Source organism: Humulus lupulus, chromosome 3, assembly GCF_963169125.1.
Source record: "Humulus lupulus chromosome 3, drHumLupu1.1, whole genome shotgun sequence".
Taxonomy (NCBI): domain Eukaryota; kingdom Viridiplantae; phylum Streptophyta; class Magnoliopsida; order Rosales; family Cannabaceae; genus Humulus; species Humulus lupulus.
The window spans coordinates 18,807,799-18,827,776 of NC_084795.1; the positions used below are offsets into that span (position 1 = coordinate 18,807,799).

The 19,978-nt window shown below is 47.4% G+C and overlaps 1 protein-coding gene across 1 annotated transcript; it reads left to right on the top strand.

Moving 5' to 3' along the window:
- The first annotated feature begins 18,890 nt into the window (after positions 1 to 18,890).
- On the top strand, positions 18,891 to 19,517 carry LOC133823719 (uncharacterized). Its single transcript, XM_062256563.1, has one exon. It carries the CDS (start codon positions 18,891 to 18,893, stop codon positions 19,515 to 19,517), a length of 627 nt encoding a protein of 208 aa, XP_062112547.1.
- Positions 19,518 to 19,978: the final 461 nt, after the last annotated feature.

The following is a 19,978-nucleotide window of genomic DNA, read 5'->3' on the forward strand; positions in this document are numbered from 1 at the left end:
TTTGGTTTACAAAGTATATAGTTCTTCAAAGACTATTTTTTCCAACCCCTATCAACTCCCAGGGTCTCCCTATTTATAGGAGAAGGCACCTGGAAGTTGGTAGGGAGGTCATCCCGTGACCTTACCATTTGTCATATCAAATCTATGACATTCATGATTAATTCCTAAACCTGACACACAAGTGTGGTCTAATCAGTATGGAAGGAGATAATGGGCCGCACGGCCCAACCCGTCCGTGGGTGTCTGAATACGCACGTTCCTGCTGCGTGTCCGAGAAGTCAGGGGGATATCGGACACGTGATGGCAGGAACATGCACGTTTATCTTGCGTGTTGACTTCCCATAGGGTCGGAGCTTCCTGAGAAGCTCGTGACCGGAGCAGTTCATAACCCGAGCTGCTCCCGTCCGTGGCCTTCGGATGTCATTCTCAGCTCCTGGGCAACAAATGCGAACTGGAAACAGGACCCCCTCGAGCTGACAAGGGTCCGTCCTGGAAATAGAGCCTCCGGCCTGCGGGAGCCTCGGACTAAATCAGATTTAGTCCGAGGCTCGCCCTGCTAAACAGCCCGTGGGAAAACCAGGGCGTACATCTGCCCCCCAAGCTCATGCTCGTGGTCTATGACGTCATATATAGGAGACCACAGTAGGGGCTTCTAGACTTCCCCCACAACCCTTCGCATTCCATTCTTTTCGCAGGCGTCTGATACGTGGAACGCCGTGGGTGGCGACGGTATACTCTACGAGAACCGCATTAAATGGCCTAGCCTACTGTCCAGCCGTCGTTTCACATTTCGAGTGGAGGGTCTCCCAAGAGCCTTTTACACGTGATCCTTCCCTTGTATAAAAGGGGGTGGTCATCCCACGCACGGGCCACCTTATCATTCAAAAAATTCCCAAATTTCCTTCTTCTTTCTCTGACCTTCCAAAGAACGAAACCCTCATCTCTGCTGTTCTCATCTTCTCCGTTCATGAAGCTTAAGCGTACGAGTTCCTTCAAAGCCTTGGAGGTCACTGTACCAACGAAGCTCCTACCAGCGCAGCAACCTCGCTCACCATCCAACCATATACTGTAAGTTCTTCTGACCCTGTTCACTTTGAAAGCATGCCACTGTAGCTTAGGTAAAAAATATTACTGTAGCCACATGCAGGGGTTTTCTGAGCTGCGTGAACACAGAGGGTGACAGCCCTTCTTAGGTTAGGGCACGCCTGCCATGGGACACCGTCTTAGAGTATGGGTTCATGGTGTTCCTTCAGGGACAATTTCTGGGTAAGATCTTTAGGAATTTTGGGTGCAAAACCGGGTAGCTTAGGGAATACGCCTCAAAAGCGGTTTTGCACGTTTTGCCTGTTGAAACTTTCCCCCCAAGGCAAATTTTTACTCTGAGCCTCCTGACACACGAATTCCGAGTAATCTGGGATCTGTTGAGGGCCTAGGCGCGTGTTCATTGAACCGCGTGGTTCTACTCTCCACGGGCTGGGCTTACCCCAGCTCGTGTAATTAACATTTGTTTCATCCTTCTGCTTGGGTCGCCTTTTCTAAAGTGTTTTCTTTTGTTCGATAGGCGACCAGATGGCCCCGAAGAAGAACCTGCCCTAGAAAAACGTGGGAAGCTCGGCCTCCCAACAAGATAAAGGAAAGGCGGTGATGCCCAGCTCGCCGATTCCCCACTTTGGCCCGGCCGTGGAGAAACAGGCCGAGGTGGCCCCTGACGCGTTTTTCGAGGCGGAGAGAATCGTCTCGAAGTTAACCGAGCAGGCCAAGATCACCAAACTCTTCATCACCCACAACATTCCCTTGGGGAAAGCCTCAGTGATTGCCCGACCTGCTGCGGAGGGTGAGCGGAGCTGCACGCCGCTCGACGATTCGTTCGCGGCCTGGAGCGGCGAACACTTCAAGGCAGGGGCCTTCCTCCCCCTGGACCAGTATTTTGCTGACTTCCTGAATTATGTGGGGTTGGCCCCATTTCAGCTCTCCCCCCAACTCGTACCGTCTGTTGGCGGGGTTGAGGTATTTGTTTCAAAAGCATGAGTGGGAGGTCCCCACTCCTGCTGACATTCTATACTTCTTTTGCCTCAAAGCCAGCCCGGACCAGCGGGGGCGAGGCGACGGGTTCTATTACTTAACCCGCTTCCCTAATATAGCAGCGATCATCGAGCTGCCGAGCCATCCGAACGACTTCAAGGACCAGTTTTTTATGTCAACTGGGTTCCGCAACTGCGATCATCACTACTTCAACCGTCCTCGTAAGTGATCCTTGATCTAGCCCGCCTTCTAAAGGTTATCTTATTTTAGCTCTTCCCTTATTCCACTTCTGACTTCAACCATCCTTGCAGCCATCTACGCGAGGACCGAAAAGTCTGTGACCCTCGGGGGTCAATACGACACACTGGCGAACTTGCCCCCCAGTGAGAAAGACTACCGCATGCTCGTGACGGACGAGACGATGGTATTCTGCAAGCTGATTTTCCCAAATCAGACTTTGAATTTGAAGAGGCCTCGGGGGCCTCCCCTAGCCCGCGACAACAGACCGATCATCGCGGAGGGGATTGCCGACGACGAAGGCAAGGAGGAGGGTGACGAAGTCCCTCTCGTGATGAACAGGAAGAGGACCTTGGAGGTCGCCCAGGGTATGGGCGAGGAGAGGGTCCGATCTGGAGCAGCCGCGGGTCCCTCCGGCCAAGGTAATCCTTACTTATTTAAGAATGTAGATAGGGCCACTGCAGACCCCCGGCTGGTTAGGTTCAATCCTAGGCAGCTCGTCCATCGTCACTTGAGGAATCTGGACCTGGACACGCTCTTGCTCCATTGTGTTGACCAGCTCGTGCTGGACAACCAAGAGAGTTGGCCTAGGGGTACCGTAGTAGTAGATAACACCCTAGCTTTTAGGTCGATCCTTTTTTAGGAGTATGGGACCAACTTACGCACGTGGCCGGCGCTCCAGAGGGGCATCTATGCCCCGGGGACCAGGCAGTATGTAGAAGAGTCCAGCCCCGAGTCGGAACCGGACCTAGAACCTGCACCAGTTCGTGAGACAATCGTCTTAGACTCTTCCAGCTCGGGGGGTAGGGCTCCCTTAGTATTCGCTTACTCATTGCCTTTAAACCTTTTCTCTATTTCTGCATGATTGCTACCTTGTAATAACCATGTTTTTTGTTCTTAGCAGAAGAGATGTCTCAGCCCGGAGGTAGTCTGCGTGGCGTGGTCTTCGGTGGGAACCCCCCAGCAGGGCCGAGGTTAAAAAGGCTCCGCGAGTCCAAGAGCTCGGCTGGGACCTCCACCAAATCCCCGGCTAAGGAGAAGGAGAAAGCCCCGCCACCCTAGGTCGCGGGGGCGATCCTTCCTGTTGCCAGGACAGGGCCCATGCCACCGCCACCCCAACGATCTCCATTAGCCACCCAGGACGGGGTAATAGAGATCGGGAATCTGGCCGCGGCAGCCCCGGATGTGCGTATCCCAGTCGATCCCCGGGCTCTGGAGAAGATGCCCGAAGCATTCCGGGGTACGGTGTATGAGTCGGCTAGCTATGCCGTCAGCCATTTCTACAATCTCAAGGAGAGGGAGCTCCGGGCCATCGAAACAACGAGCCCGGTCCGAGTTATGGAGTCTTCGATGGACATGACCCTAACGGTAAATTGCCCCATCTTTTAGAGCTTCAACATTCACACGCCGCCCCCCCCCCCCCCCCCTTTTTTTTTCTTTCTTTCAGTTAGTTAATTTATCCTTCCTTTCTTGCAGGGCATTGCTGCCGCATACAGAGGCATTGCTAGGACCAAGGTCCAGCTCGAGGGTTTGGAAGCTGAGCGCCAGACCTCCCTCCAGGAGGCTCAGGAAGCGAGAGACGCGCTGGCGGCCTCTAAAGCCGAGCTAGAGAAGGTCCGCTCCGAGAACCGAGAGCTTAAAAACTCCTTGGCCGCATCGCGGACAGACCTCGAGGTGGCCAAGACCGAGGCCCAGGCCGCCTTGGAAGCCGAGCGGGCCGTCTCGGAGCAGTCCATGCAGGACCTGTTCTATCACTGCTGGGCCCATAATCCAGACGCGGACTTTTCTTTCATGCCGCCGGACCTCTGGGCATTCTTGCTACCGAAGCTCCAAGCCCGCCTAAATAAAGAGGTACCTCCCTCTGAGACTGGAGAGGCCTCTGCCGCGGCGGAGCAGGACGAGACCGTGACCTCCAAAGGGCCAACTGATGGGGCTTAGGATACTTCTCTTTTAAGTATTTTGAACTCTTACTTTCTATTGTAAACATTTTTTTTATGAGGTGTTTCCACCTCGAGACAATTTTCTCAGCAATTTTAACATATATTTTTATGCATTTGGCTACAATTCATCCCTTTGTTTTTATGAACTTAGTTCGGGTTAACCGTTATTTATATCCCGGGCTTTTAAAGAAGAGCCACGATCTATAAATTTTTAGTTAAACTTCTAAGTTTTATGACCCGGTTAAGACCAGGAACTTATTTTGAAAACTTAGTTCGCGTCAACTTTTATCCATATCCCGGGCTCTTTAAAGAAGAACCGCGGTCAATAAATTTTAGTTAACTTCCAAGTTTTATGACCTGGTTAAGACCAGGAACATATTTTGAAAACTTAGTTCGCGTCAACTTTTATCCACATCCCGGGCTCTTTAAGGAAGAACCGCGGTCAATAAATTTTAGTTAACTTCCAAGTTTTATGACCTGGTTAAGACCAGGAACTTATTTTGAAAACTTAGTTCGCGTCAACTTTTATCCACATCCCGGGCTCTTTAAGGAAGAACCGCGGTCAATAAATTTTAGTTAACTTCCAAGTTTTATGACCTGGTTAAGACCAGGAACTTATTTTGAAAACTTAGTTCGCGTCAACTTTTATCCACATCCCGGGCTCTTTAAGGAAGAACCGCGGTCAATAAATTTTAGTTAACTTCCAAGTTTTATGACCTGGTTAAGACCAGGAACTTATTTTGAAAACTTAGTTCGCGTCAACTTTTATCCACATCCCGGGCTCTTTAAGGAAGAACCGCGGTCAATAAATTTTAGTTAACTTCCAAGTTTTATGACCTGGTTAAGACCAGGATAAGGCTTAGTTTGTGATAACTCTTATCCATGGATAAAAATTAACACCTAAGTCGTTAAGGAGACCTGGTTATATCCAGGTACCATATGCCCCCCAAGTAACTGGGAAAGGGTCTTTCGTGGTTACTTTGAAATCACACTTGCAAATAAAGAGAAACATTTTATTTTTATTTATACATGGAAGGCGACCTTCTAGGCCTTACAAGTGGATCATTGATAGTATTTCTTTAGGTGGATAGCATTCCAAGTCCGCGGGACCGCCCCTCCACCAAGTCGAGCTAACTTATAAGTTCCCTCTTTGATGACTTCGATGACCTGGTATGGTCCTTCCTAGCTCGGTCCCAAAACCCCATCTTTGGGATCTTTCCCGGCCAGGAAAACTCTTCTTAAGACCAAATCACCGACGCTAAAGGCACGTCTTTTGACCTTAGTGTTGAAGTAACGAGTGATCTTCTGTTGATAATGGGCGAGCTAGAGTTGTGAATCTTCTCGCCTTTCATCTACCACGTCTAGGGAATGGCATAGGAGCTCGTGGTTCCTGTCTTGGTCGTAGGACTGGACCCTATGTGACAGAACTTTAACCTCCACGGGGAGGACTGCTTCACTCCCAAAGGTTAGGGAGAAAGGAGTGTGACCCGTGGGAGTCCGATGTGAGGTCCTATATGCCCACAGGACTTGGGGGAGCTGTTCTGGCCAGACCCCCTTTGCCTCATCTAGCCTCTTCTTGAGGCTCGCCTTCAGAGTTTTATTGACAGCCTCGACCTGGTCGTTCGCCTGGGGATAGGCCATGGATGAGAAGCTCTTCACAATCCTGTGCCTTTCGCAAAATTCGGTGAACAGATCGCTGTCAAATTGAGTGCCATTGTCAGAGACGATCTTTTTAGGTAGGCCAAATCGACATATGATGCTTTTAAACACGAAGTCTAGCACCTTTTTCGATGTTATTGTCGCCAACGGCTCTGCTTCGGCCCACTTGGTGAAGTAGTCAATGGCTACTACGGCGTAACGGACCCCGCCCTTTCCGGTAGGCAGGGCGCCTACCAGATCTATCCCCCAAACGGCAAATGGCCAGGGAGACGAAATCATTTTTAGCTCGACCGGAGGAGCTCGGGCAACCGCAGCGAATCGCTGACACTTGTCGCACCTTTTTACATATGAGATCGAGTCTTTGGACAGAGTCGGCCAGTAATAACCTTGCCGGAGAACCTTCAAGGCCAGGCTTTGCCCCCCAGTGTGGTCTCCGCAGAATCCTTCATGAACTTCTTGCAGGATGGCCTTCGCTTCACTTGGAAGAACACATCGGAGGAGAGGTAGGGAATACCCACGTCGGTACAGCACCCCTTCGACTAGCGTGTATCTCGAAGCTTGATAAAGGACTCGCCGGGCGTCGTTGCGCCCTTCGGGTAACTTGCCCTCGATGAGATACTCAAGAATGGGAGTCATCCAGGTCGGCCTGATGTCAATCATTTCAATTTCCGCCCGATCCTCGTCTATGCTAGGATTCTCCAAGAACTCAACTGGCACCAACCCTAGAGTTTCCGTCTCGCCCGAGGTGGCGAGCTTGGCGAGAGCATCTGCGTTGGCGTTCTGCTCCCGAGGTATCTGTTCGATTGATCCTCGAACAAACGCGGACAGTTCGGACTTTACTTTTGCCAAATAGGCGGCCATCTTGGGCCCCAGCACCTGATATTCGCCTAGAACCTGGTTCACCACGAGCTGGGAATCGCTGAAGCATTGGACAGAGCCCGCCTTTAGCTCACTAGCTATCCTAAGTCCGGCCAACAAGGCCTCGTACTCTGCCTCGTTGTTAGACGCCTTGAACCCAAACCTTAGCGCCGAGTGGAATCTATGACCCTCTGGGGATATCAGAATGATTCCGGCCCCGGAGCCGTTCTCGTTAGATGAGCCATCAACGAAGATCTTCCACGATGAGCGTGAGGGAGCGACCTGAGATGAGTCTTCTGATGGAATCTCCTGAAATCCTGCGCATTCAGCCACGAAGTCGGCCAAGGCCTGACTTTTTATGGTAGTTCGGGGAGTATAGAAAATCTCGAACTGACTGAGTTCGACCGCCCACTTTAGCAAGCATCCCGATGCTTCAGGCTTTTGCAAAACCTGCCTTAAAGGCTGATCGGTCATGACGTGCACAGAGTGGGACTGGAAGTACGGCCTGAGTTTTTGCGAGGCCGTGATTAGGCAGAACGCCAGTTTTTCCATCATTGGGTACCTTGATTCAGCTCCGAGGAGTCTCTTGCTGATGTAATATACCGGTTTCTGAACCTGGTCCTCTTCTCGTACAAGAACGGCATTGGCTGCGTCCTCAGTGACGGCCATGTAGAGGAAAAGAGGTTCTCCTACCTTGGGCTTTGATAGCACAGGTGGTTCAGCCAGATACACCTTCAGATCGAGGAATGCGCTTTCGCACTCTACTGTCCATTCGAACTTCTTATTTCCCCGGAGCAGGTTGTAAAAGGGCAAACACTTATCAGTCGATTTGGAAATGAACCGGTTCAGTGCTGCCACTCTTCCTGTGAGGCCTTGGACATCTTTCCGCGACCTGGGGGAAGGAAGCTCGAGCAGTGACCTGATCTTGTCGGGGTTTGCCTCGATTCCTCGGGTATTGACTATGAAACCCAAGAATTTCCCCGATGCGACACCGAAAGTGCACTTTTGAGGATTGAGCCTCATGCCGTATTCTCGCAGTATGTCAAAGCATTCTTCCAGGTCGGCGACGTGGTTGCTGGCAGTCTTTGACTTGACGAGCATATCATCGACGTACACTTCCATGCTTTTCCCGATCTGGTCCGCGAACATTTTGTTAACTAGCCTTTGGTAGGTAGCTCCGGCATTCTTCAGACCGAACGGCATGACCTTATAGCAATAGACATTAGTCGGGGTCATGAAGCTGGTATGTTCCTGGTCTGCTGGATTCATCGCGATCTGATTGTAGCCCGAGTACGCGTCCATGAAGGACATGAGCTCGTGCCCTGCCGTGGCATCCACCAATTGATCGATCCTCGGCAATGGAAAGCAATCCTTAGGGCAGGCTTTATTCAGGTCGGAGAAGTCAATACAGGTCCGCCACTTCCCGTTGGGCTTTGGAACTAACACAGGATTGGCAACCCAAACGGGAAATTTGGCTTCGCGGATAAAGCCACACTTTTTGAGCTAGGCCACTTCTTCTTCAAGGGCTGCGGCTCGGGTCGTCCCTAAACGTCTCTGCTTTTGAGACTTGGCAGGGACGCTTTTATCTAGGTGGAGCGTGTGCATGATGACGCTCGGGCTGATTCCTATCATGTCCTCATGCGACCACGCGAATACGTCAAGGTTCTCTTGCAGAAACGCAGTCAGCTCCGCCTTTCTTTCATCGCAGAGGTTCTTTCCGAGCTTAACCGTTCGTGACGGGTTTTGTTTGTCGATGCTCACCTCCTCGAGCTCCTCAATAGCTTGTAGCTCGGACCTGTCCTCGCCTACACGGGGATCAATATCCTCACTTAGGGCGGTCTTTTCATCTTCGAAAATCTTAGGTTTTTCAATCTCAGGAGCTGCCTTTGGTCCCTGAGATTCCCCTTCGTCCTGAATGGCCATCGTCACCTGCCCGGGTTTAGATTTTCCCTTCATGGAAATGCTGTAGCATTCCCTGGCAGCGAGCTGATCGCCCTTGATAGTACAGACCCCTGTTGAAGTGGGGAACTTCATGGTGAGGTGCCGGATGGAGGTGATAGCCTCGAAGGCTATGAGTGTAGGTCGGCCCAAAATGGCATTGTAGGCAGCGGAGCAGTCAATGACCACGAATTCGAGTAGTTTGGACACTGTCCGGGACTCCTCTCCTAGGGTGATCACCAGCTCGATTGTCCCTATCGCTGCTGATCCTTATCCTGAAAAACCATACAGCATCATCGAGGTTGCCTTAAGCTCGGCAACAGTCAGGCCCATTTTTTCTAAGGTGGATCGGAACAGGAGGTTCACCGAGCTCCCATTGTCCACCAATACTCTCCTTACTTTCCGGTTGGCGAGCTGGACTGTTGTGACCAAGGGATCGTTATGAGGGAATTGGACATGGCCCGCGTCTTCCTCCGTGAAAGTTATCGGTTGTTTCTCTAATCTTTGCTGTTTTGATTGACACACATCCGGGGCGAACTCCGCTCCGTTGTGGGCCTTTAATTCATTCACATACCTCTTCTGGGCGCCTCTACTCGTGCCGGCCATGTGCGGTCCTCCAGAGATGGTGGATATCTCTCCCTCGACCACGGGGGGGAGGACGTCCTGATCTACCCGAGGTCCGGGCTGACTGGCGGGGACCTCCGTAGCGGGTCGACTTGTCGGGACCCTGTTCCGCGAGTATTGCGCCAATGGACCTGCTCGGATGAGAGTCTCGATTTCATCTTTGAGGTGCCTGCAGTCGTCGGTGTTGTGCCCGACGTCGTTATGAAAACGGCAGAATTTGGAAGCGTCTCTCTTTCCCTTAGGGTGTTTCAATGGCTCCGGCCTCCTCCAGGGGACTCGAGTAGCGTTGGCCAGGAAAATATTTTCCCTGGTCTGGGTGAGTTCGGTATATGTTGTGAACACGGGCTTGAATTTATCCACAGACTTATTCTTCTTTTGACCGTGCTGGCTGTTTTCACCATTTCCTTTTCTTTTGCCACCACCGGGCTGGTTATTCTGCGCGACGTCGGGAGTCGCCACTACGATCTCTGTTCCCGTCCCAGCGGGCTTTTCGGGGACCTGGCTGGTCCCTGCGGCTGAAGCTTCCGCTTCTTCCAAGTTTATCCACTCTTGGGCTCTGTTAAGGAATTCACTAACCGAACTGACCCCCCTCCTTTGAATATCCTTCCACAGATCTCCGCCGACTAGGATCCCGGTCCTCATGGCCATGAGTTTGGAGCTATCGTCAGCGTCTCTGGCTCGAGCAGCGACATTTGCAAATCTGCTCAAGTAGGCTTTCAGCGTCTCACCAGGTTGCTGTCTCACGTTAGCTAGGGAGTCGGCTTGGACTCGGGCGGCCTGAGAGGCGCGGAATGCCCTCTTGAAGTCAGCCGAAAAGGTCTTCCAAGAGCTGATTGACTGCCTTTTACTTTGCTTGAACCACTGCCTGGCAGGTCCAGTTAGGGTGGAAGGAAAGATCAAGCAACGAAGCTCCGGTCCGATGTTATGGGCCATCATTAGGGTGTTGAACATCCCTAAGTGGTCAGACGGGTCTCCATCCCCGTTGAACTTTGACAAGTGGGGCATACGAAAGCCAGAAGGGTATGCCGTCGCTGCTATATTGGGGGCGAAGAGTTCCATCTCATCCCCTGAATCATATTCGTCTTTTTCTTTTTCCGATAGGAGCTTCTTCATCAGCTCCTCCATCTGAGTTAGGCGCTCTAGGGTTTTGTCCTGAGATCCTGGGTTATTCCGGGGCTGTTCAACAGCTCCGGACCCGTTGTACATATTAGGCGGGTTGTTGCCCCTCCTATCTTGAGATAGGTCATTTGGGGCATTTCCATCGTTACGTACTTCGGATCGGACCCCCACTGAGCGGGCCTGGCTACCATCCCCAACTCGACCCTCTCTGTGAGAATTGAGTCGATCTCGAAGGTCGCCTCCCTGGGTAGTATGGTGACTTTGTGCTGAACTTAGTCACTGGCGCAGGTCTCCTCCCGAGAGATCACTCCGTGCACTGCCGGTCCAGTGACTCCTGCTGGACAGACTCGGAGTGCGTCTTTGGCGGCCATGACCTGATCCTTCCTCCGGCACCCTGCCGCGCCAGGAGGGTCCAGCTGACGGCGGGCCCCTCCTGCTATTCCCGTAGGTCGGGATGTCTCGGACGGGCTGAGGAGACGGATATCTGATGGGAGAAGGAGGATGCCTGACCGGAGAGGCGATCCTAGTGCCGTCCGGACGGACTAAATTTGGTGGGGGCCTCTCGGTCCTGCCAGCTTGCTGGTCCCGCGCTGGGCGAGCTGGACGAGGAACTGAATGTCCTTCGGGGACGGGCTGACGTCTCTGGCTCTCCTCGGCCCTTCTCCGGGAATTTCCTCGATCTCTTCTGGGCGTCCTTGAGGAAGGCTGAGAACTAGGGGTTGACGTCCTAACCGAACGACTGTACTGCTGCTGTCTGGCCCGAGGCATTTCCCTGAGGTTTGCCTCCTGATGGTGTGATGAAGGGGTGGAGTTGGCTGCAGGAAGTCTACCCGAACGGCTATGCCTGGATCGATTACTCCGGCGAGACTTAGGAGCCTCGCCTTGCCTCTCTCCAACGTTACCGTTGGTTGTGAGAGGGGGTAGTCGGCTCAGAATATCCTGGATTTGCTGACCAGCTGCTGCTAACTGGCTCCTCAGCTGAGCATTCTCCATCTCCACCGCAGTGTAATAACATGGATTCGGATTAGGCGGCCGGGGCGCTGAACTACCAGTGTCGTCTTGGCCCGCCGACTGCTTCCCTGGCCTCTGCTGGACTTCAGGATCTTGCTCATCAGGGAGGGCAACCTGGTGGGCCTCCTGCCCATCATGTTGTTCTGTCTCGTTGCCATGCCTGGATCTAGTGGTCACCATAGTTGGATGTTTGTGGTAGTACTAATCGGACTTGCTCTCAATGAAAGCACCAAACTGTTGACGCGGTTCTTCGGCAACAGATAATTAAGAGAAGAAGAGAAAGAGATTAGTACTAAAAGTAGAACCGTCACAGATATGAAATCTTTTGGAAAGAACTAGGTGACTCAAGACACGTTTTTAAGTGGTTCGAAGGTTAAAATCCCTCTACTCCACTAGTCAATATTATTGATCTTCTCTGGGTATTTGGTTTACAAAGTATATAGTTCTTCAAAGACTATTTTTTCCAACCCCTATCAACTCCCAGGGTCTCCCTATTTATAGGAGAAGGCACCTGGAAGTTGGTAGGGAGGTCATCCCGTGACCTTACCATTTGTCATATCAAATCTATGACATTCATGATTAATTCCTAAACCTGACACACAAGTGTGGTCTAATCAGTATGGAAGGAGATAATGGGCCGCACGGCCCAACCCGTCTGTGGGTGTCTGAATACGCACGTTCCTGCTGCGTGTCCGAGAAGTCAGGGGGATATCGAACACGTGATGGCAGGAACATGCACGTTTATCTTGCGTGTTGACTTCCCATAGGGTCGGAGCTTCCTGAGAAGCTCGTGACCGGAGCAGTTCATAACCCGAGCTGCTCCCGTTCGTGGCCTTCGGATGTCATTCTCAGCTCCTGGGCAACAAATGCGAACTGGAAACAGGACCCCCTCGAGCTGACAAGGGTCCGTCCTGGAAATAGAGGCTCCGGCCTGCGGGAGCCTCGGACTAAATCAAGTTTAGTCCGAGGCTCGCCCTGCTAAACAGCCCGTGGGAAAACCAGGGTGTACAAAACTCACTTAGTAACGGCTCTAAGGAAGTAGGGCGTTACAGTAGGTTACTTTTCCCAAGGTTGCACGAACTACTCTGACAGGTCTGGTGGGGTAATCGAAGGGTCGTTTCCTTAAAGTTTATTTATTGTTGGTCGTAATAAATAAACTTGGGGGGCAAATGTTATCCAAAAAACAGGCACGGATGACGTGGCAGGTGATTTCTGAACACGTGGTTGTCACATGGCAGAGTACTGTTAGAGTATCGACTAGTAAGATATTGCAAGCATGACGGTTGAAGTTTTTCTTACGACCAGCTTGGTCGTACACTCCGCATATTTCAAGATGATTTTATAAAGATCATAGTCAATCCCGAGATTGTCTCCAATAATTCCTGATGATTCGATTAATTAGGAGAGAATATCTGTAACAAATTAATGTAATCCTCCTTGAGCCTATAAATAGTGAAAGATAGTTCAAGGAGGAGACTTTTGGCTTTTTGATTATTGGAGAGTATAGATTTACGAGAGAATCAGAGCTAATACATTATGATATATTGTTTATTCTTCAAAGGTTGGTGAAACTCATAGAACCCTAGTTCTTTGATCACTCCTTTGAGATCTCGTATCAATAATAGCTCAAGTGGAAGTAGGTTATTACCAGTTTCTAGGGCCGAACCACTATAAATTCTTGTGTGCTTTACTGTTTTTGTCATTATATTCATTCCAACATATCTGTCCACATCAAGCATTTTGACTCCGTGTCAGTTGACCAAAATCAAGGTCAACAACAATATTGAGATGAATTTCATAAATCCATATGTGAAATGGCTGTTAGAGATGTGATTTTAACCACAATAATGTGTTTTGGGAGTTACAAAATCATTTGGGAGGGTTTGGAACCGTTTGGAAAAACAACACATTTTTAAGTGCTGAAAATGGTCAGTAGCCGCGGCCACTGAATGTTGGTGGGCGCGGCCAGTGGGACAGAGAGTAGTGGTCGCGACCACTAATGTCTCTGGCCGCGGCCACAGGCCAAAACTGACCAATTTTTCAGTTTTTTCAATCTTTGTTGAACGGCTCAAAAAACCCAAATAACTCCCAAATCTCATTTTTAATTCCATATTAATCCAATTAAACATTGGTAATAGCCATGGGGGTTGGTGGAATTTGAAATTCAAAGGGTGTCTCTAAGCTCTATGAATAGGAGCCTATAACTCACTTGAAAGACACAACATTTCTATCCATTAGAGCACTTGGCTAGAAACACCTTGAGGCTTGATAATTCTAGAAATCATTTCCAATACCTGAGAGAGATCCTTTAGTGCTTGAGTTAGGGGGAAATAAGCTTTTGGACAAAGGTTTTAAACCTTGTTCAAGTTGGTGATCCCCAACCCTCTTCACTTAGGTTGTGTAAGTGGGAGTTTACTTGTATTTATGTTCTTCATTTTATTCTTTTTTTTCTTCTTCTTATTCTCTTATTCTATTTACTTGTATATTTTGTTTAAGAGTTGTAATCTTTTCTTTTGTTTCGAACACCTTTATTTTACTTGTAATCTTTTGCTTAGAGTTGTATTCTCACTATTCTCTTCTTCATCATTATCTTATTCCTTTTCTTTGTTTATTTGTAATTTTCAGTTATATAGTTGTAACTTTATTTAATCAATCAATATTTATTTGTAATATTATTGTATAGAGTTGTAATTTTTTTACCATTTCCATTGAGGCAATCTATTTTTTCCTAACAGTGGATGAGTATGATTACCACCATCCTGGTTTCATGAGGGTGACTGGTAATGAGAGGGTGGCTTGTGCCACTTATATGTTTCGGGAGGATGCCCGAATTTGGTGGGAGGTTATTACCCAGACCAGAAATGTTAATCCCCTGAGTTGGGAAGAGTTTCAGACTCTGTTCAACGAGAAATATTATAATGATGTCATCAGGGCGGCAAAGGCTGAGGAGTTCATCAGGTTACTTCAGGGAGGTTTGTCAATGACTGAGTATGCCTTGAAGTTTGATCGTTTGGAAAAAATTTCCATGGAGCTGGTGCCCACTAATGGGACCAGGAGGGAGAGATTTCTTCAGGGGCTACAGCCCAGATTAGCCCGTGATGTTCGTATTACTACTGTGGCTGGGGTTACTACCTATGCACAGATGGTTGAGAAGGTACTCACAGTTGAGAGTGCGGAGAATAAGATCTGGCGAGATAGTGCAGCCAGAAAGGAGTTCAGGGGGACAGGTCCTTCATTTGTGGGTTCTGGTAGGGGTGCAATCCCCAGTGATAAGAAGAGGAAGGTTCTTGACACTTCCCCAATTCCAGGTATGTTATGTTGGTGACTAGTTCATCAAGCACCTATCCTGTTTAAGCTAGTGAAAGGATCACTTATTTGTAAAGCCCCGGTGACATGGCTAATGGGAACAGAACCCATCTTAGTGACTTTTGTGACTGTCACTCCTCTGTTTTGGACTGAAAGTTCTGAATGATTATTATGGTCATTGTTGATATTATATTCATGTTGTATTGAGTTTTCTTGCTGGGATTTGGCTCATGGGTGTTATGTGGTGCAGGTAAAGGAAAAGAGAAGCTCACCCAGCCTTGAGTGGAGAGCTTAGGTGGTGTTGTGTACATATGCGGCCGCTTGACCACCACGACCAAGGAGTTCTCAGAGGAACTAGGGGATTTACCCTATTTTTGTCGCTTAGGTCGGTGGGTTTGTGGATTTGAAATTGTAATGACCATTTTGAGTTGTAAATAACTTGTAAATGTTTTTATGGGCCCATGAACAATTTTATGTTTTAAATAAAATATATCATTTCATTTTGATTGGTTTTCCACCTTAACCTATTAATAACACCTAGAAGCACGTTTTTAGCCAAAGAAGTCGGGTAGCGAGTTAAATTCACGGTTCATCGTTCACTGTAATGGTCTTGGGGTAACCAGGGCGTTACAGTCATCCATATCAGGAGGGCAGGATTTCTTATCCTAGATTCCCCAGCATTATCTGAATTTATTTGCATGCTTGAATAGAGCTATATTTGCTAGGCATGCCAGATATGATTTGATGACATGATATGACTGTTCATGAGCACATTGAGTTTTCTTGCTGGGCTTCGGCTCACGGGTGCTATGTGGTGCAGATAAAGGCAAAAGAAAGCTAGATCATCCTTGAGTTGGAGAGCTTAGGTGACGATGTGTACATATGCGGCTGCTCGACCGCCACGACCGAGGGTTGAAAAAGGAACTAGGGTTAAACCCTATTTTGCCGCTTAGATCGGCTGGTTGTAAATATTTTCTTGTAATAAACCTTTAAATTATATTTTTGAGATCCCAATGTATACAGTAAACGTTTTAGTGAAACGTTATATCTTAACCAAAAATTTTAATCCCTAAACCGCTAATCATACTTAGTTACACGATTATTGTAATGCCCTGGTTACCCCAGAACAGTTACGGTGAACGGTGAACCGAAAATTTGACTCATTGCCTGAGTCCTTTGGTTAAAAACGTGATCTAAGTGTTATTAACAGGTTAAGGTGAAAACCAGTAAAAAGGAAAGAATATGTTTTATTGATACACAAAACTGTTCATGGGCCCACAAGAACATTTACAATTTATTTACAACTCAAAAAGGTCACTACTGTTTCAAAATTATAAACCCCGCCGACCCAAGCGACAAAAATAGGGTAAACCCCCTAGTTCCTCTGAGAACTCCTTGGCCGTAGTGGTCAAGCGGCCGCATATGTACACATCACCACCTAAGCTCTCCACTCAAGGCTGGGTGAGCTTTTCTTTTCCTTTACCTGCACCACATAGCACCCATGAGCCAAAGCCCAGAAATAAAACATAACATTATGTGTAAACATTATCAGATGATTATCATTATAATCACACTGAGCTCAAAGCTTTCAAACAAATGAGTGAATATCACTTGAGGTCCTGATAAACCATACTGAGTGACTGACAAGCAAGTCACTAATTCAAGTGGAAGAGTGGCTGATAGTTAAGCCACTAGCCTTCAAGCACTTATAATGTTCATCGACCTTGAGGTTGGTCCGGCATTAATGCTCTTTGAGTCATTCAATGCAGATAATCAATTAGATCTAATCTTTGATGGCTTGCGTGATACACGCTAAGGCCGTTCTGACTAATGAGTCAGCGCTATGTGACCAGTGTCCAGCACCACTGCCGAACCTGACTAATGAGTCACAACTTCATAGTTGATACTAACACCTTTGCCAATTCTGACCGATGAGTCAGTGCAACGTGACCAGTGCCCAGTACCACTGCCGAACCTGACTAATGAGTCATAGCTTCACAGTTGGTACTAGCACCTTTGCCAAATCTGACTAATGAGTCAGTACCATGCACAAGTGCAACATTTGCTAAGTATTCCATAATCAATTCATTTCCATATTTATTCAACCAACATGCCTCATGAATAACCATGCATGTCACATTTGGGGTGCAGTTTTCTTACCTCTGGTTCGAGCTAGAATGAATAAAAGAACGACCCTTGAGAACGATCAACCTTTTGGTCCTTTAGCGGTTACCTGGTCATAGCCAATTATGGGATTCCATCAATTAAATGAATGACAAATGGTTCCCAAACCAAAACCTAGCCTCCGAGACATCAAACACTACTCAACCGGGTAGTAGGTTCAACCCCGAGGCCTTAGGCTTGAATCCCTAAGCTAAAAACACTTTTCTGGCCAAAAAGCCACTAAAGGCCGCGGCCCTCCCCAGCTGTGCCGCGGCGCGCCCCTCAAACAGAGGCGGCCTTACCCTGTCAAGCACCATGGGCTGCGGCGCACCACAGCCATGCCGCGGCTCCTTACCCTGTTCAGCCAAAAATCCAACACGCACCAGCTCAACTTCCCCTGCATTTTCCCTTGAAACCAGCCCTTCAAACCAATCCAAAACACCAACCTAACACCCAATTTAACCCCTAAACTTCATCTACAACTCACCCTCATCAAAACCCAAGTAAAACCTCAACCTAACTCCCATTAATTCCAACTATCCACCAAAGAATCACAAACTGAAAACTCAAAGCTAAAACAGAGATAAACCAGAAAGTTATGGTTGAAACTCACCTCAAATTCGAAATCAAACCCTCTTCAATGGCTGAACCAAGTCTACAAACTCAGCCCCTTGATTTCCTAGCTTAATTCCCCAATTTAAGCTCAAAAACTCCAAAGAGGAAATGGAGGAGAATGATGTACGGGAAGGAGAAGTAAAGCCCTGTTTTTGTTCTATTTTCTACAGCCATCTAAAGCTTCACATATATCCAAACCAAATGACTTAAATGCCCTTAGGTCATTTAAGGCTTCTAAAATCATTTCAAGGGTAAAATTGGTACTTTCCTCTTATCCCGTTAATCATAATTAACGCTTCCCAATTCCCGCTAATCTCAATACTCTCAAACACCAATAATTCACATCCCGTTACCCTTTAAAGCCCGGTAACATTCTAATCATTAAAAACACCCCGAGACTCACCCCGAGCCCCAAGCTTAACCTGTTATGACCAAACTGATAATTAACATACCATGATCGTCTCATGTCGAATGGCTCGAACAAACCCACATTATAATGTGGTCTCAAAATATATCACCAACATGCATCCAAATAAACAATTTACCCTCAACGGGCCAAATTACCATCACACCCCTGTAATTAGAAATATGGACTCACATGCATGCATTTCACATCATATTATAATATAATCCACATATACATGCATCTTATCAATTAATAACATAATTAAGCAAGTATGGCCCTCCCGGCCTACTGTTCACGCCTTTAAACACATCGGAGAATTCGGGGCATTACAATTATGGCCAAATGACTCAATTAACAAGTTTAGCACTGTTTAAATGCGCACCGTAACGATTCCTGGAGTTTAGGGCGTTACACCCTAGGCTTATCTTCTTTCCTTAACAGCCCCTAAGGGTAAAATAGTCATTTCCCACTTATCTCGTTAATCATAATTAACACCCTCCAATTCTCGTTATTCTCAATATTCTCAAATACTAACAAATCATAGTGTTGGAGAAAATCAAACTATTTTAGGAAGTTTTCTAATTTTAGAATGATTGTTTAAAGCTGTAAAATAGCTGATTTTATTTATTTTAGGAAAGTTGTTAAATAGGGTGATTTGACATTAAAGTAGAATATTATTGTATTGTTTTAGGGAAACCTCTTATATGTGTATATATTGTATCATTCACGATAAAATAACATATCAAAAAATTTCCCTATTTCTGACTTGGTATCAGAGTCGGCCCTAGTCTATTTCTCTCATCACGATGTCAGATACCTCCCATGAGTCCACTACTATCCCACCAACCAAACCTATCAACCTTAACACCCCTGATTCCTCTAAACATGTTTCTGAATCCCATTCTGTTCAGATTACCACCATTCGTCTTAATGGTGATAATTTTTTGTGCTGGTCTCAATCGATTTGAATGTACATGCGAAGACGCAAGAAGATGGGCTATTTGACGGGTGATAAGAAGGAACCTAAGGAGGATGACTCGGCTTATGCTACATGGGATGCAAAAAATTCCATGGTTATGACTTGGCTGGTTAAGTCTATGGAGGAGGAGATTAGTTCAAACTATATGTGTTATCCTACTGCTAAGGAATTATGGGATAATGTTCATCAGATGTATTCTGATTTGGAGAATCAATCTCAACTTTTTGAGTTGAATCTCAAACTTGGTGACATAAAACAAGGTGAGGACAATGTTACCAAATACTTTAGTGTGTTGAAAAGGATTTGGCAGGATCTTGCTCTTTTTGACACATATGAATGGGAATCTGTTAAAGATGGTAAACATCATAAAAAGACAGTTGAGGACAATCAAATTTACAAGTTTTTGGCTGGTCTTAATGTTGAGTTTGATGAGGTGAGGGGGAGAATCATTGGCCGCCCACCTTTGCCTTCTATTGCCGAAGTCTTCTCGGAGGTTAGAAGAGAAGAAAGTCGAAGGAATGTCATGTTGGGAAAGAAGGTTGTTGGAGCAGCTGTTGAAGGATCGGCTTTAGCTACTACTAATGGAGGAGGCTATAGCAGATCCACCTGGAATAAATTTGATGAAAAGCCACAGGTCTGATGTGATTTTTGCAACAAGCCTCGTCACACTCGTGAGACATGCTGGCACATTCATGGGAAACCAGCAAACTGGAAACCACGAGAGAAATATGGGCGTAATGTTGCTGCCAATGAGGCTGAAGCTCTTCCCTTTACAAAAGAGTAGATGGTTCATCTTCATGAGCTGCTGAAATCCAATCCGCAATCATCTGGTATTTCTGTTGCATCTGTGGCACAAACAGGTATTGAAAAATATGCTCTCCATTCCTTTTTTAAATTCTACTCCATGGATAATTGATTCTGGAGCTTCTGACCATATGACAAATTCTTCTAAATTGTTTAAATCCTATATCCCATGTTCAGGTAATAAAAAGGTTAGGATAGCCAATGGAACTCTCGCACCTATTACGGGAAAAGGCCTTGGTAAAATATCTGAGGGAATATATCTTAAATCTGTTCTCCATGTTCCACAACTTCATTGTA

Coding starts and splice junctions, on each gene's coding strand:
- LOC133823719 (XM_062256563.1), top strand. CDS start 18,891: ATGGGCTATTTGACGGGTGATAAGAAGGAACCTAAGGAGGATGACTCG.